Source organism: Pristiophorus japonicus, chromosome 12 (genome assembly GCF_044704955.1).
Source record: "Pristiophorus japonicus isolate sPriJap1 chromosome 12, sPriJap1.hap1, whole genome shotgun sequence".
Lineage (NCBI taxonomy): Eukaryota > Metazoa > Chordata > Chondrichthyes > Pristiophoridae > Pristiophorus > Pristiophorus japonicus.
In genome coordinates this window covers 135,974,422-135,992,095 of record NC_091988.1, presented here as the reverse complement: position 1 = coordinate 135,992,095, position 17,674 = coordinate 135,974,422, and the positions used below count along the sequence as shown (strand labels likewise).

The 17,674-nt window shown below is 43.4% G+C and overlaps 1 protein-coding gene across 1 annotated transcript in view; it reads left to right on the top strand.

The window, feature by feature from the left end:
• Positions 1–17,014, top strand: part of LOC139276996 (cadherin-22-like) — a 750,218-nt gene extending 733,204 nt beyond the window's left edge. The window contains exons 10-11 of the mRNA XM_070894995.1: positions 11,254–11,505; positions 15,973–17,014. Coding sequence (XP_070751096.1) covers positions 11,254–11,505; positions 15,973–16,469 — 749 coding nt within the window. The 3' untranslated portion in view covers positions 16,470–17,014. The remainder of the gene's footprint in view (positions 1–11,253; positions 11,506–15,972) is intronic.
• The last annotated feature ends 660 nt before the right edge of the window (positions 17,015–17,674 follow it).

The window sequence follows — 17,674 nt, the reverse complement described above, 5'->3', positions numbered from 1 at the left end:
GGATGATGGTTCTGCTTCGTGGTCAACCGTGGTGCCGGTTGCCACTGGTGTGTATGTTGGGGGCTCAAAGGAGGTAGGGCCCAAGATGGATTGCTCAGGATAGTCCGTGAATATGTGTTTGATTTGGTCCAAGTGTTTCCGGTGAATGAGTCCGTTGGAAAGTTTGACCCGAAACATCCTGCTCCCCTCTTTGGCCACGGCAGTGCTGGGAAGCCACATGGGACCTTGTCCATAATTCAATACAAATACATTGAATCATTGATTACAATCTCGCGTGACACATTTGCGATATCATGGTATGCACTTTGTTGAAGCCGCCTGCTCTCGACCTGTTCATGCAGATCAGGGTGAACTAATGAGAGACTTGTCTTAAGTGCTCTTTTCATGAGCAGTTCAGCAGGTGGGATCCCAGTGAGTGAGTAGGGTCTTGTGCGGTAGCTAAGCAGGACTCGGGATAGGCGAGTCTGCAGTGAGCCTTCAGTTACCCTCTTCATGCTTTGCTTGATGGTTTGCATTGCTCTCTCTGCCTGACCATTGGACACTGGTTTAAACGGGGCAGATGGGACATGTTTGATCCCGTTGCGGGTCATGAATTCTTTGAACTCAGCACTGGAAAACATGGCCCATTGTTGCTCACCAGGACATCGGGTAAGCCGTGAGTGGCAAATATGGCCCGCAAGCTTTCAGTAGTGGCAGCGGACGTGCTAGCCGACATTATCTCACATTCAATCCACTTGGAGTATGCATCTAAAACCACAAGGAACATTTTACCCAAGAACGGGCCTGTATAGTCAACGTGTACCCTAGACCACGGTTTGGAGGGCCAAGACCATAAACTTAGCGGCGCCTCCCTGGGCACATTGCTTAACTGCGAGCATGTATTACATCTGAGAACGCAGGACTCTAAGTACGCATCGATACCGGGCCATCACACATGGGATCTGGCTATCGCTTTCATCATTATGATGCTTGGATGGGTACTGTGGAGGTCACTGATGAAAGTGTCTCTGCCCTTCTTGGGAACCACTACTCGATTGCTCCACAGAAGGCAGGCTGCCTGCATAGTCATTTCATCTTTGCACCACTGGAACGGCATTATCTCTTCCTGCATTTCCACTGGGACACTGGACCAGCTCCCGTGAAGCACACAGCTTTTGACTAGAGATAATAAGGGGTCCTAGCTTGTCCAGGTTTTGATCTGCCGGGCAGTGACGGGTGATTGCTTACTCTCAAATGCTTCCATAACCATGGCTAAGTCTGCGGGCTGCGCCATTTCCACCCATGTAGTGGGCAATGGCAGCCTACTGAGAGCATCGGTGCAGTTTTCTGTGTCTGGCCTGTGGCGGATGGCATAGTTGTATGCAGACAACGTGAACGCCCATCTCTGGATGCAGGCCGATGCGTTGGTATTTATCCCTTTACTCTCGGAAAACAGTGATATAAGTGGCTTATGGTAAGTTTCCAATTCGAATTTTAGCCCAAACAGGTATTAATGCATTTTCTTTACCCCATAGACATATGCTAACGCTTCTTTCTCAATCATGCTGTAGGCTCTCTCAGCCTTGGACAGAATCCTGGATGCATAAGAAACCGGTTGCAGTTTCCTGAAATCATTAGCTTGTTGCAATACACACCCAACACCATATGACGACGCATCACATGCTAGTACCAAACGCTGACATGGATCATACAACACAAGCAATTTGTTTGAGTATAACAATCTTCTCGCTTTTACAAAGGCATTTTCTTGGCTTTTGCCCCAAACCCATTTGTCCCCTTTTCACAGTAAGACATGCAGTGGTTCTAAAAGTGTGCTGAGACCAGGTAAGAAGTTACCAAAGTAGTTCAGGAGTCCTAGAAACGACCGCAGCTTTCTGTGGCCTCCGTGCATTCTTGATTGCCTCCGTCTTCGAATCGGCGGGCTGATGCCATCTGCCGCGATCCTCCTCCCCAAGAACTCCACTTCAGGCACCAGGAAAAAGCACTTCGAGCATTTTAACCTGAGCCCCACGCAGTTGAGTCGACTAAGAACCTCCTCCAGGTTCTGCAGATGCTCGACTGTGTCCCGACCTGTGACCAAGATGTCGTCCTGGAAGACCACGGTGCACGGGACCAAATTCAGTAAACTTTCCATGTTTCTCTGGAATATCGCCGCCGCTGATCGAATTCCAAACGGGCACCTGTTAGAAATAAAACTACTGTTGTGCGTGTTGATGCAGGTGAAGCCCTTCGAAGTTTCCTCCAGTTCCTGCATCATGTAGGCTGAAGTCAAATCCAGCTTCGTGAACGTCTTTCCTCCTGCCAGCGTTGCAAAGAGGTCGTCGGCCTTTGGCAGTGGGTACTGGTCCTGCAGGGAGAAACAATTGATAGTTACTTTGTAATCGCCATATATTCTGATGGTGCCATCTCCCTTGAGGACAGGAACGATCGGTTTGGCCCACTCATCAAACTTGATCGGTGAAATGATGCCCTCTCGTTGCAGCCGGTCTAGCTCAATCTCTACCCTTTCTCTCATCATGTACAGTACTGCTCTCGCCTTGTGATGGATGGATCGCGCTCCCGGAATTATGTGGATCTGCACTTTTGCTCCTTGGAATTTCCCGATGCCTGCTTCAAACAACAAAAGGAACTTGTTTAAGACCTGGGCACATGATGTGTCGTCAGCTGGCGATAGCACTCGGATGTCGACCCAGTTCCAGCTTATCTTTCCCAGCCAGCTCCTGCTGAGCAGTGTGGGACCATCGCCCGGTACCGCCCAGAGTGGTAGCTTTTGCACCGCTCCATCGTAGGAGACCTTTACGGTAGCACTGCTGATTACGGGAATCAGTTCTTTTATGTAAGTTCTTAGTTTCATACGTATTTGAAGTTAAGACTGGCCTTGAGGCCTTACTGCACAACAATCTTTCGAAAGTCTTTTTGCCCATGATGGACTGGCTCGCACCAGTGTCCTGCTCCATTGACACCGGGAGTCCATTTAGTTCAACATTCAGCATTATCGGGGGACAATTCGTGGTGAATGTGTGCACTCCATGTACCTCTGCCTCCTCGGTCTGAGCCTCTGATTCATTGTGATCCTCTGTGGATTTGTCTTCCTCTGCAACATGGTGTTTTGCAGGTTTAACAGGATTTGCAGCTCGCCTGCACATTGGAGGTGTCCCATTGTTCCACAGCCCTTGCAAACGTATCCTTTGAATCGGCATGAATGGAAACGATGATCACCCCTGCAGCACCAACAACGTGTTAATGACCTTGCATTCATCACCCTTGATGGTGGACTCGGAGACATCTGCGGACGTGCAGATGCAGGCATGTGTGACCTGCCCTGTACGTTGCAATTTGAAAACAACATCACTTTGTTCACAGTACTTGTAGCAGCACTTGTGTGCTGAGAGATTTGCTTACTATTGTCGCAGGTGGCAATGAATGCCTGGACTATCGCTATGGCCTTACTCAAGGTTGGGGTCTCTACTGTCAAAAGTTATGAATTTTGGTTTTATGGCCAATGCCAAATACGAAAAAGTCTCTGAGCATGTGCTCCAAATGTCCTTCAAATTCTCAAAGTCCTGCAAGGCGTCGAAGCTCGGCGACATAACTCGCCACCTCCTGGCCTTCAGACCTTTTGTAGGTGTAGAACCGGTACCTCGCCATCAGAACGCTTTCCTTCGGGTTCAAATGCTCTCGGACCAGTGTGCACAAATCATTGCACGATTTCTCCGTGGGTTTCGCTGGAGTGAGCAGATTCTTCATGAGGCCATACATTGGTGCCCCACAGATGGTGAGGAGAATCGCCCTTCGTTTGGCAATGTTCTCTTCCCCGACTAGCTCATTAGCCACAAAATATTGGTCGAGTCGCTCCACAAAAGTTTCCCAATCATCTCTCTCTGAGAATTTTTCCAGGATGCCCACTGTTCTCTGCATCTTTGGGTTCGCTATCTGTATCTCGTCGGCAGTTATTATGTATGGAGAAAGAGTCAGACTGAACACTGTGAGCTCAAAGTAAAGTGTGACCGTAGTCTTTTATGGCTGGTCTCCAGAGTGCCTTTCCAACCTGTGAGGCCTCCTTAAATACCTGTGCTCCCAAGGGATTATGGGATCTCTTGGGACTCCAGGGGATGAACCCTCTGGTGGCTGTACAGAGCATATACAAGTATACATGTATAACAGTAACAGGGACCAGGATTCACTCCCCCACTGTTGTACATCGGAGAGTTCACAATACAGCGAGCAGAATATCATCAAAATGCCATTGTTCAATGATGTCACTGCTACTGCAGTTCTCAGCAACCAAACTTCCTGAGCACTGTTCATTATGGGCTGGGTTTATAACAACATAATAAGAACATAAGAATTAGGAACAGGAGTAGGCCATCTTGCCCCTCGAGCCTGCTCCACCATTCAACAAGATCATGGCTGATCTGGCCGTGGACTCAGCTCCACTTACCCGCCGGCTCCCCGTAACCCTTAATTCCCTTATTGGTTAAAAATCTATCTATCTGTGAACTTGAATACATTCAATGAGCTAGCCTCAACTGCTTTCTTGGGCAGAGAATTCCACAGATTCACAACCCTCTGGGAGAAGAAATTCCTTCTCAACTCGGTTTTAAATTGGCTCCCCCGTATTTTGAGGCTGTGCCCCCTAGTTCAAGTCTCCCCGACCAGTGGAAACAACCTCTCTGCCTCTATCTTGTCTATCCCTTTCGTTATTTTAAATGTTTCTATAAGATCACCCCTCATCCTTCTGAACTCCAACGAGTAAAAACCCAGTCTACTCAATCTATCATCATAAGGTAACCCCCTCATCTCCGGAATCAGCCTCGTGAATCGTCCCTGTACCCCCTCCAAAGCTAGTATAGCCTTTCTTTAGTAAGGTGACCAAAACTGCACGCAGTACTCCAGGTGTGGCCTCACCAATACCCTGTACAGTTGCAGCAGGACCTCCCTGCTTTTGTACTCCATCCCTCTCGCAATGAAGGCCAACATTCCATTTGCCTTCCTGATTACCTGCTGCACCTGCAAACTAACTTTTTGGGATTCATGCACAAGGACCCCCAGGTCCCTCTGCACCGCAGCATGTTGTAATTTCTCCCCATTCAAATAATATTCCCTTTTACTGTTTTTTTTCCCAAGGTGGATGACCTCACACTTTCCGACATTGTATTCCATCTGCCAAACCTTAGCCCATTCGCTTAACCTATCTAAATCTCTTTGCAGCCTCTCTGTGTCCTCTACATAACCCGCTTTCCCACTAATCTTTGTGTCATCTGCAAATTTTGTTACACTACACTCTGTCCCCTCTTCCAGGTCATCTATGTATATTGTAAACAGTTGTGGTCCCAGTACCGATCCCTGTGGCACATCACTAACCACCGATTTCCAACCCGAAAAGGACCCATTTATCCCGACTCTCTGCTTTCTGTTTGCCAACCAATTCTCTATCCATGTTAATACATTTCCTCTGACTCCGTGTACCTTTATCTTCTGCAGTAACCTTTTGTATGGCACCTTATCGAATGCCTTTTGGAAATCTAAATACACCACATCCATCGGTACACCTCTATCCACCATGCTCGTTATATCCTCAAAGAATTTGAGTAAATGAGTTAAACATGATTTCCCCTTCATGAATCCATGTTGCGTCTGCTTGATTGCGCTATTCATATCTGGATGTCCCGCTATTTCTTCCTTAATGATAGTTTCAAGCATTTTCCCCACTACAGATGTTAAACTAACTGGCCTATAGTTACCTGCCTTTTGTCTGCCCCCTTTTTTAAACAGAGGCGCTACATTAGCTCCTTTCCAATCCACTGGTACCTCCCCAGAGTCCAAAGAATTTTGGTAGATTATAACGAATGCATCTGCTATAACTTCCGCCATCTCTTTTAATACCCTGGGATGCATTTCATCAGGACCAGGGGACTTGTCTACCTCAGTGCTTATTGTATCAGTGTGAAATTCTGGTTAGTGAGCAGAGATACATCAATTTATATTCGATTCTATTAAAACCTACATTTCCCACATGTTCACACTGCCCACTTTGAATTTCCAGCCTTCACTGAAATATACAAGGTAATCTAGAAACCTGCTAAAGCCGACACAGTCCCAAAAAGCATACAGCTCAGGAACATAGGCCAGCGACATGTGAAGACAGGCAGTTGGACTGAGAATGCAGTCGTACATGGGATTGTAATAACCTAAGCGAGACGTATAACAAATATCCTATCACTTTTATTGCAGAACACCAACGGACAGTTAGCAGTAATGGTGATTTAGAAACTAAAAGATGTGTTGCGTTGGCGTGAGTAGGGGGTGGGGGTAGGTGGTGTTAGGTGAGTGCAGAATGTATGAGCATTATTTCCTATGGGATCATCTTTCCATCCCTACTCCCCACCCTCTCCAATATCCTCTGTGAGAGCAAGTAGATTTTTAACATCTGAATTGGTGCATAGATTGCCATTTTGGAGGCTACTGTAATTCTGAGAGTGAATCTCAGCATCATTTAAAAATATATATATATTAGTTCCTGGGATTTGGGCGTTGCTGGCAAGGCCAGCATTTATTGCCCATCCCTAATTGCCCTTGAGAAGGTTGTGGTGAGCTGCCTTGAAACGTTGCAGTCCGTATGGTGAAGGCACTCCCACAGTGTGCTGTTAAGCAGGGAGTTCCAGGATTTTGACCCAGCAACGATGAAGGAATGAAGATATACTTCCAAGTCAGAATGGTGTGTGAATTGGAACGCAACTTCGAGGTGACGGTGTTCCTATGCACCCTTGTCCTTCTAGGTGGTAGAGGTCACGGGTCTGGGAGGTGCTGCCGAAGAAGCCTTCGGGAGTTGCTACAGTGCATCTTGTACATGGTACACACTGCAGCCACGTTGCGCCGGTGAGGGAGGGAGTGAAAGGTGATGGTGGTGGATGGGGTGAATTAAATAAAAAGCATCATCTCCTTAACCCCACTACCTGTTATATTATCAAGCCCTGGGTGTTCTGTAAGTACAGTGACACAAATTGTCAAAAAATGTCAGTGGGTCAACAACCACGAGGCATAAATTTAAAGCAATTGGTAGAAGGTTTGGAGGGAATTTGAGGGGAAATTTCTTCACGCAGAGGTTTGTGGGGGTCTGGAACTCACTGCCTGAAAGGGTGGTCGAGGCAGAAACCCTCACCACATTTAAAAAGTACTTGAATGTGTACCTGAAGTGCCGTAACCTACAGGGCTACGGACCAAGAGCTGGACAGTCGGCATGGACACAATGGGCTGAAATGGCCTCCGTCCGTGCTGTAAACTTCTGTTATTCTATGAGATCATTTTACCTTTTGGCGAATAGTAAATCAGGAGAAGTGTCTAACAGGCGGCCAATCCGATATCATCCATTTCTTTTTTTACGCAGCGAGTTGTTATAATCTGAAATGCTCTGCCCGAAAGGGTGGTGGAAGCAGATTTAATAGTAACTTTAAAAAGGGAACTGGATAAATACTTGAAGCGAAACACTTACAGAGCTATGGGGAAAGAACAGGAGAGTGAGATTAATTGGATAGCTCTGCCAAAGAGCTGACACAGGCGCGATGGGCTGAATGATCTCCTTCCGTGCTGTATCATTCTATGATTCTATGCTTCTGAGAGGAGCTGATTGAGAGACAAATGAAGGATGGACATAGGGCTGGAGAAGATTTCCCAGATAAGGTGGAACAATGCACATGGAAGGATTTCAAAAGAAGGTTGAGGGTATTGAAATCTAAAATGGTAGCCTTTTTTTTTCAACGGAGAAGAAAAATCAGCAGTGAAGATTTTACAGTTCCATACACAGAAAAGGTAATTCAGTGCCTCGGAGATTGGAGTGCCTTGAAAGCTCAATTGCATATTTATGATACGCTAAAATGTTTCATTATTTTGCACTCTAATTAAAAAATGATGAAGGGTACAAGTGCTAATTGCAATTTTGCTTTGCTAGTTTTTTCTGAAATCTTGTATAGTCAATTAGAACCATTCTCGGAGGGGATATGAAGGTGAGTAATAGAAGTTTACTCAGTGAAATGTTTAATTGTGGTGCATAATTCTGTGTGTGGCCTTTTTACTGATCTAGACTTCAGTATTACTGTATAGCTGGCACACAGAAAGTAACATTAAGTCAAGAATATCTTTCTTTAATATCTGAAATGTTGTATTTTCATATACATACTTCATCGACTGCATTGTTGAAGATTAATATGGGATTCCTTGTAAAATTGTTAGTGTTGTGGAATGCTGCCAGGAACTTTTTGAATTATAATGCTATTGTTGTTACAGATGTTGGTGTAGGTTTGTTACAGCAGCAATAACTGTCTCTTGTATTCCACTGAGAAAGGATGTCAAGGCCTTGGAGAGGGTGCAGTGGAGATTTGCCAGAATTATACCAGAGATGAGAGATTTCAGTGATGTGGTGAGGCTGGAGAAACTAGGATTGTTCTCCTTCGAACAGAGAAGGCTAGGGGGAGATTTAATCGGGGTGTTCAAAATCATGAGGGATTTTGATCGAGTTAGGTAGAGAGAAACTGTTTTCACTGCAGAAAGGTCAGTAACCAGAGGACACAGTTTTGTGATAATTGGCAGTCAGAGGGGAGATGAGGAGAATTTTTTAGCACAGCAAGTCATTATGAGCTAGGATGTGCTGCCTGAAAGGATGATGGAAGCAGATGCAGCCGTAACTTTGAAAAGAGAATTGGATAAATACTTGAAAGGAAAAAAATAGCAGGGTTATGGGGAAAGAGTGGACAGGTGGGTCTAATTGGATAGCTCTTTCAAAGATCTGGCAGATGCATAATGTGCAGAAAGGCCACCTTCTATACCATAAGATGCTATGAAAGTAATTTGACACATCATAACCTGAAAGTAATACCATGTATTCAGAGAATTTTTTGGATCCATCAATTTTAACGTCTGCATTATGTAGAAAAGTAAAGTACCAATTGTAACATGGCAGGTTCAATGTTAGCGAGTTCCCTAAACATTAGATGCCTTGTTAATAATATGCTGACCCTACGCACATAATTATTCTCTGATATGATATGAACATGCTTGTGGAATTGTTTAGAACTGTTCTTCAGTTCAGTCTGCTCATGTGAAGGTACTCAGCATCAAAGAAACATATGTGACAATTCAGGCTGTAGACAACCTGGCAAAGTTTGCAGCATGTCGAGTATGCTCCGAACCATTCCTCCTGACACTCTCTGCATTGGTCTCACCTTCCCCATGGTCCTACCCACTCCAAGTTTCAGTTCACCTTCCAATTCCTTTCATTGCCTTAACGCAATCTCTCAACATGGGCTCGTTGCTCATGTTTTGGGGGAAGTGCAACGCCGGAGTAATTTACCAAAAAGATCCCTCAATTAATAAGCTAAATTCAGCTTGCACACACAATCCCTATTACTGCGTCTGACACTGGGGTGTAATTCTGGGAGGAGCAGAAAACACAAACTATTACAAGCAAATATGAGGGTGAGTAATAGAAGTTTACTCAATGAAATGTTTAATTGTGGTGCATTATTGTGTGTGGCCTTTTTACTGATCTAGACTTCAGTATTACTGTATGGCTGACACACAGAAAGTAGCATTAAGTCAAGAATATCTTTATTTAATACCTGAAATGTTGTATTTTCGTATACATACTTCATCGACTGCATTGGTGAAGATTAATATGGGATTCCTTGTAAAATTGTTGGTGTTGCGGAACATTGCCAGGAACTTTTTGAATTATAATGCTATTGTTGTTATAGATGTTGGTGTAGGCTTGTTACAGCAGCAATACCTGTCTCTTATATTCCACTGAGAAAGGATGTCAAGGCCTTGGAGAGGGAGCAGAGAGATTTGCCAGAATTATACCAGAGATGAGAGACTTGATGTGGAGAGGCTGGAGAAACTGCAATTGTTCTCTTTCGAACAGAGAAGGCTAAGGGGAGATTTAATAACAAACACCACTTGTTCCCCATGCTCACACTCATTTTGCCTGTGAGATAAATGTAGGAATTGCTATATAGGAATTTCTTTAATATGATAAAAATGAAAATGAAAAATTCGTTGGCAATACTGTACTTCAGTATTCTTTGATCAATTGTTAAATGTCAGTGTGTATGTTTAGATGGAAGTGTCTGCATATTCATTTCCTCAACATCTCAGTTATAGACCTATGTATCATAACACAACACAAATACAATGATCAGACCAGATGGCTGCTTTAACATAGCAAATGGGATCTTAGTTTTCTTTGCCCTAACAGGAAGGCTGGCCTGAGTGACCTCCATACAATGTTTAACAGTGTCCTGAGCAAGAACTGATGAAACTCACCCAACTGAAAGTAGCAACGAGAATTGAACTTCCACATTCTGGTGGAGAATCAACTGGTCCATCCCTACTACGCTCAATATCAGTGGATCACTAACACTTTATGGTTCTGTTTTCTCCAGGACACGGAGGGCTTGAGCTGACCGAAAGCCACAAATATGCTGCATTAATCAAAATGTATAAAACATCTGAACGCCTATGAGCAATATCACGATTAAACATTTTAATGGTTTATTATAATTAAATGACCTCGAAGTTTAATGTAATGTGCATCGTTGCATGAGTGGTTTAACCAGGTTATCATTGCAACACTGAACGGAGACCACAATCTCATTCTGGTTGATACATTGGATATATGTTTATCATCTTAGTGGCATGGTTGTAAAAGGCATTAAAGCATAGCCTAAAAAGATAGCAAGGTATTATTGGAGAGAAGTCTACATATATATTTATCAATGTTTGCACCATATTATTTGAAGTGAGGAGATAATGAGACTAATTTCAAATACTACTTAAAAGCACGGTGTGTGAGAAGCAGAGTTAATCCAATTTATCACCGTCAATGAGCAAAAAGATACATTTCACTTGCTGTGCTACAATCACTTGAATACACATACAGATGGGTCTATTTTTCAAGGCTAAGATGACAGCTTCTTGAGTTATGTTTATGGGATTGAACATCGGTTTTATTTGCTGCTGGGCATTGCCAAACTGAAACCGAAGTGCAACGTAAAGCTCAGCTGAGTAGGATGAGGAGACATTTATCAGTGTTTGAATTCAGGCCAAGTACCTGTGTGCAGGTTGCTGCTATCAACAGCCTTATCAGGGCCCAGCTCGAGGAGTTGCAACAGAATCCTGAAGTAGTGAACAGTCTGTGATCTTTCAACGTTTAAGATGTGGTGGTTCTAACCAGTACAATTTACCTTTTGCTTCTTTTAGAAAATACAGCTGGAATTCTAACCCACAGAAATGGCTTTAACCGTCAAGAACAAGACATCTACTTTCTCCCAATTCTTGTGGTTGACAGCGGACCACCAGCCTTGAGCAGCACAGGAACACTCACTATCCGGGTGTGTGGGTGTGACAGCGATGGCACGATACAGTCATGCAATGCCACAGCTTATGTTGTATCCACCATCCTGAGTCCGGGAGCACTTATAGCTCTGCTCGTCTGTATTCTTATACTGATAGGTAAGCAAATAAGATGATTCATTAAATTAAATATAGTATTGTGCAATGAGAAAGGGCTAATTAATAATCTTGTAGTAAAGGGGCCTTCAGAGAAGAGTGATCATAATATGATAGAATTTTGTATTGAGTTTGAAAGTGATTTAGTTTAATCCGAAACTAGGGTCTTAAATCTAAATAAAGCAAGGTCTGAGGGTAGAGTTTGCTAAGGTCGATTGTGAAACTACATTAAAAGGTATGACATAGACAAGCAATGGCTAGCTTAAAGAATTAATACATAATTTACAACAAATATACATTCCTGTAAGGCACAAAAACCCCACAGGAAAAGTGGTCCAACCGTGGCTAACAAAAGAAGTTAAAGATAGTATTAGATCAAAGGGAGAGGCGTATAATGTTGCTAAAAAGAGCAGCAAGCCTGAGGATTGGGAGGATTTTAGAATTCAGCAAATGAGGACCAAAAAATTGATAAAGAAAGGGAAAATAGAATATGAGTAAACTAGCGAGAGACATAAAAACAGATTGTAAAAGATTCTATAGGTATGTAAAGAGGAAAAGATTAGTGAAAATAAATGTGGGCTGAAACAGGAGAAATTATAATGGGGAATAAGAAAATGGCAGAAAAATTAAACTAATATTTTGTGACTGTCTTCACGGAAGAAGACACAAAAAACCTCTTGGAAATAGTGGAGAACCAAGGGTTTAGCGAGAATGAAGGACTGAAAGAAATTAGTATTAATAAAAAAAAGTACTGGAGAAATTAAAGGGACTGAAAGCCCCTGGACCCGATGGCCTACACCCTAGGGCTTTGAAAGAGGTGGCTCTAGAGATGGTGGATGCATTGGTTGTCATCTTCCAAAATTCCATAGATTCTAGAACGGTTCCCGCAGATTGGAAGTTAGCTAATATAACCCCACTATTTAAAAAAGGGGGGAGAGAAAAAATGGGGAACTACAGACCAGTTAGCCTGACGTCAGTCATAGGGAAAATGCTAGAATCTATTATTAAGGATGTGGTAACAGGGCACTTAGAAAATAATAATAGGATTGGGCAGAGTCAACACGGATTTATGAAAGGGAAATATGTTTGACAAATCTGTTAAGAGTTTTTTGAGGTAGTAGCTAGCAGAATAGATAAGGGGAACCAGTGGTGTATTTTGATTTTCTGAAGGCATTCGATAAGGTGTCACACAAGAGGCTATTGAACTAAAATAGGGCTCATAGGATTGGGGGTAATATACTAGCATGGATTGAGGATTGGTTAATGGACAGAAAACAGAGAGTAGGAATAAACGGGTTATTTTCAGGTTTGGCAGACTGTAACTAGTGGGGTGCCGCAAGGATCAGTGCTTGGGCCCCAGCTATTCACAATCTAGATCAATGATATGGATGAGGGGACCAAATGTAATATATCCAAGTTTGCTGATGATACAAAGCTAGGTGGGAATGTAAGTTGTGAGGAGGATGTAAAGAGGCTTCAAGTAGATATAGACAGGCTAAGTGAGTGGGAAAGAACATGGCAAATGGAATATAATGTGGAGAAATGTGAAGTTATCCACTTTGGTAGGTAAAATAGAAAAGCAGAGTATTTTTGAAATGGTGAGAGATTGGGAAATGTTGGTGTTCAGAGGGACCTGAGTGCCCTTGTACACGAATCACTGAAAGTTAACATACAGGTACATCAAGCAATTAAGAAAGCAAATAGTATGTTGGCCTTTATTATAAGAGGATTTGAGTACAAGAGTAAAGACGTCTTACTGCAATTATGTAGGGCCCTGGTGAGACCACACCTGGAGTATTGTGTACAGTTTTGGTCTTCTTATCTAAGGAAGGATATACTTGTCATAGAGGGAGTGCAACAAAGGTTCACCAGACTGATCCCTGGGATGGGGGGGATGGGGGATTGGCCTATATTCTCTAGAGTTTAGAAGAATGAGAGATGATCTCACAGAAAAATACAAAATTCTTACAAGTCTTAACAGGGTAGATACAGGGAGGATGTTTTCCTGGGCTGGGGAGTCTAGAACCAGGGGTCACAGTCTCAGAATAAGGGGTCGGCCATTTAGGACTGAGAAGAGAAGAAACCTCTTCACTCACAGGGTGGTGAATCTCTGGAATTCTCTACCCCAGAGGGCTGTGGATGCTCATATTGAGTATATTCAAGACAGTGATCAATAGATTTTTGGATTCTATGGGAACCAAGGGATATGGGAATAGTGCAGGAAGATAGAGTTGAGGTAGAAGATCAGCCATGATCTCATTGAATGACGGAACAGGTTCGAAGGGCAGAATGGTCATCGCCTGCTCCTATTCGGAACTCCATCCCAGATTGAGGGACTTATCTGTCTGTTGACGCTATCTGTATTATTGTTCTACTATTGGAAATGAGTTTCAGATGGTCACAGTCAAATTATGGGTAACTATGAGACCTCGGCACAAAGCTGCCAAAAGCTGAGTGCCAATCTATAGCTTGTTGAAGAGAGGACATTGTGGATAACTGGTACAGAAGGGACTGTCACACTGGTGCAAGCTTGGGTTAAAGGATATTGTTAGGGCAAAGTAGAACCAGCTTTACTCTGCACATCGACCATGCTATATGTATTGTTCACTAACTTACGCTGGTATCCCGAACTATGATCAACTTAAAAATTCACTAAGAAAGCACAAAGCAAAAGTGGGGATACTAGAAGTTGAAAGCTGAAGTTGCCTTTCAGTAATCAACAAGGATAATTTGACAAGTTAATTGCCGATATATGCTGCAAACATGTAAATGAGACATTTTCAGGAGTCAGGAATATGTAACCCTCAAGTGTCCATACCTCCACAATACATCCTACATTGGCTCCCGGTTAAACAACACCTCGATTTCAAAATTCTCATCCTTGTTTACAAATCCCTCCATGGCCTCGTCCCTCCCTATCTCTGTAATCTCCTCCAGCCCCACAACCCCCCCCCCCCCCCGAGATGTCTGTGCTCATTAAATTCTGCCCTCTTGAGCATCCCTGATTAAAGCTGCTCAACCATCAGTGGCCGTGCCTTCAGCTGCCTGGGCCCTAAGCTCTGGAACTCCCTCCCTAAACCTCTACGCCTCTCTACCTCTCTTTCCTTCTTTAAGACGCTCCTTAAAACCTACCTCTTTGGTCATCTGTCGTCATTTCTTCTTATGTAGCTCTGTCAAATTTATCTGTTTTGTCTTATATCACTGCTGTGATGCGCCTTGAGACGTTTTACTACATTAAAGGCGCTATATAAATAAAAGATGTTGTTGTTGTTACTATACCCCTCAACTGTCCCCATTTAATGAGTCAATTGTGTTCCACTATCCTGACTTTGGGGCAACATTAAGATGTCCCCCGGGCCGAACGATTTTAGACCTAAAATTTTGTTTTGGAGTTCAGGAAAAAACAACTACGAAATACTGCGAACTGGGTGATGTAAGGCAGGTCAGTGAGCTAACCTTAAATATCCTTCACTCAGACTTAATCTGGGAAGTAAACCCCAGACTGTTCCTTAATATGAGTTAAGTTGAGAGGGTTAAGGATTTGTCTGGTTCCTTGACATATAGTTCTTGGGATACCAAAACCCAGAGTTCGTACAAGGGAATTGGATGAGATCTTATATCAGTGGGCAGTAAAAAAGAAAGACTTGGATTTATATAGCAATTTTCATGGCCACCGGACATCCTAAAGCACTTTACAGCCAATGAAGTACTTTTTGAAGTATTGTCACTGTTGTGATGAAGGAAATGCAGCAGCCAAGTTGCGCACAGCAAGCTCCCAAACAGCAATGTGATAATGACCAGATGATCTGTTTTTTTTGTTATGTTGATTGAGGGATAAATATTGGCCAGGACACTGGGGATAACTCCCCTGCTCTTCTTCTAAATAGTGCCACCTTTGAGGGCAGATTGGGCCTTGGTTTAATGTTTCATCCGAAAGACAGCACCTCCGACAGTGCAGTGCTCCCTCAGCACTGCACTGGAGTGTCAGCTTCGATTTTTCATGCTCAAGTCCCTGGAGTGGGACTTGAATTTAAAGGGGTAAGAGTTTGCGATAGAATGAGAAAAAAAAAATTTCAACTTCTAGTTCTGAATCCAGACCTGGTTGGGCTGAATGTCATTGTATCATAGTTCATTCTTTTTCATTAAGTATTTTTATTGTGATGTAGCCATATCTGGTGAGGTCTACTTGAATCAGAATCCTGAAATCTGGGGAAAAGGGTGCCGGAAGAGCAGAGTCTAGAGTCCATCTGGATCAATGATCCATATCTGTCTTGTGTTCCTGTGCAAGGTGGGAGAAATCTGCGTTCAAGTTGAAGTTTCCCCTTGGACATACCTGGAACTGAAAGCAAATCTCATTTCAGCGCATTGTGATTTAAGTGTCTCCGATCTGGGATCAGGCAGGGTCAGCTGTGTTCATTTTCATTCCTTTGGAAACTATCCAATAACACAATGCCATTTGTTTTCTTGCAGTACTTGCCCTCCTCATCTTGACTCTGAAGAGACACAGAAAGGGTCACATGATCTCCGAAGATGAGGAAGACATGCGTGACAATGTGATTAAGTACAACGATGAAGGAGGAGGGGAGGAAGACACTGAGGCCTACGACATGACCACGTTGCGAAGTCTGTATGATTTCACAGAGGTCAAAGCAGAGGGAGAAAGCGTGACCCCTGAACTTCATTCTCTGCCCCAGTGGTTTCAGAATCCGGAGGCAGATTTTTCCATTTTCAGGAGTTTTGTCTGTAAAAAGCTCAAAGAGGCTGATGCCGATCTCTCTGTCCCTCCGTACGACTCTTTTCAAACATATGCATATGAAGGCACGGGCTCAGTGGTTCAGTCGCTCAGCTCCATTAACTCTCTGTCCACTGACTCAGATCAGGACTATAACTACCTCAGTGACTGGGGGCCTCGGTTCAGGCAGCTCGCTGGACTTTACTCAGCAAATCAGGCAGACGATGGATCCTAGCATCGGACAGCTAAACTCACAGTTCCTTTTGCTTTATTGCAAAAATAATACAATCACTCCCAATAAAACAGTGCAGCTTCAATCATAAAAGCTGATACTTGGATCATTCAGGAAAGTAAAAAAAAAAGTACTTTCCTCTCCAACAAATACATTATCTTCTCCAATAAAGTTCCCAATCTGGGAACTGGCCAACCCTTAGTTATTGTGGTAAATCATTGCCAAAAAAATGGGAATTGTTCGCACAATATGCTGGCAATGTTCCCAGTGCAGTATCTTAGCAAATCTCCCTCCTTCAATATATTGAAAAAGCTTGGCAGCTACAGTGAAGGTATCACCCCAGTAATGTGTGATGGTACAAATTTTAATACAACAGACCAGGCCACTTCTGGTCATGAAGTGACACTAGTGTCTATAAGTTGACACGGAAACCACGAGCGTCACTCTCAGTGAAGCAATATTTTGGTTCTGTGAAGCTACCGGTTTTGAAATTCTGTTTAACTTATTTGACTGATTATTTAAAATAATTTTGTTAAAGTCCTTACGAAATGACAGTGCTTACATGAGTGCTTTTTTTTCTTGAAAAACATTGATTGCGAATAAGGTGGCAGTTCCTGTCCTATTTAACGACCATTGCTCTGACTGGATAACTAGCCGTGGCCAAAAGGTGACACCAAGTTTCACGGGTTGGCTGTAGAGTTATCGGAAGTGCTTGCAGCATGGCACAGCAGAATGAGAACAATTCCAGCTAAATTGCACACGTCGATTGGAAAAATATTCATCAAAAAAACAAAAAAAGGCCGGAAAATGGACACCAAGATGGTCTTTGATGGCTTGCTTTACTGCAGTCGATATGAGAGAAATGAGAGAAGTTAGCCACCGAGGTTACATCCATGAGGGAAATGCATTTACTGTAACCTCTCATGGCCACCAGGTTGGCAGACCAGTCTCAACATGTATAAACTGGCATTCTGCCATCTTGACCTTTGTGAGGATTTGTGCATTTCTCCCCAAAATGGATTGTGCACCCAATGTATCAGTGTAAACAATTCTTTGTGCTCTCTGGCTGAAGGGCAGAAATGCTGATGCGACTTGTGTGGCCCTGACGATGATAAACCAGGGCCACTGGTTTCTGGTGACTGCCAATTCCTCAATCCACTGAAGTCTCTGAATGAGTCAATTTCTGTTTTTATTATTTGGGATTCCGG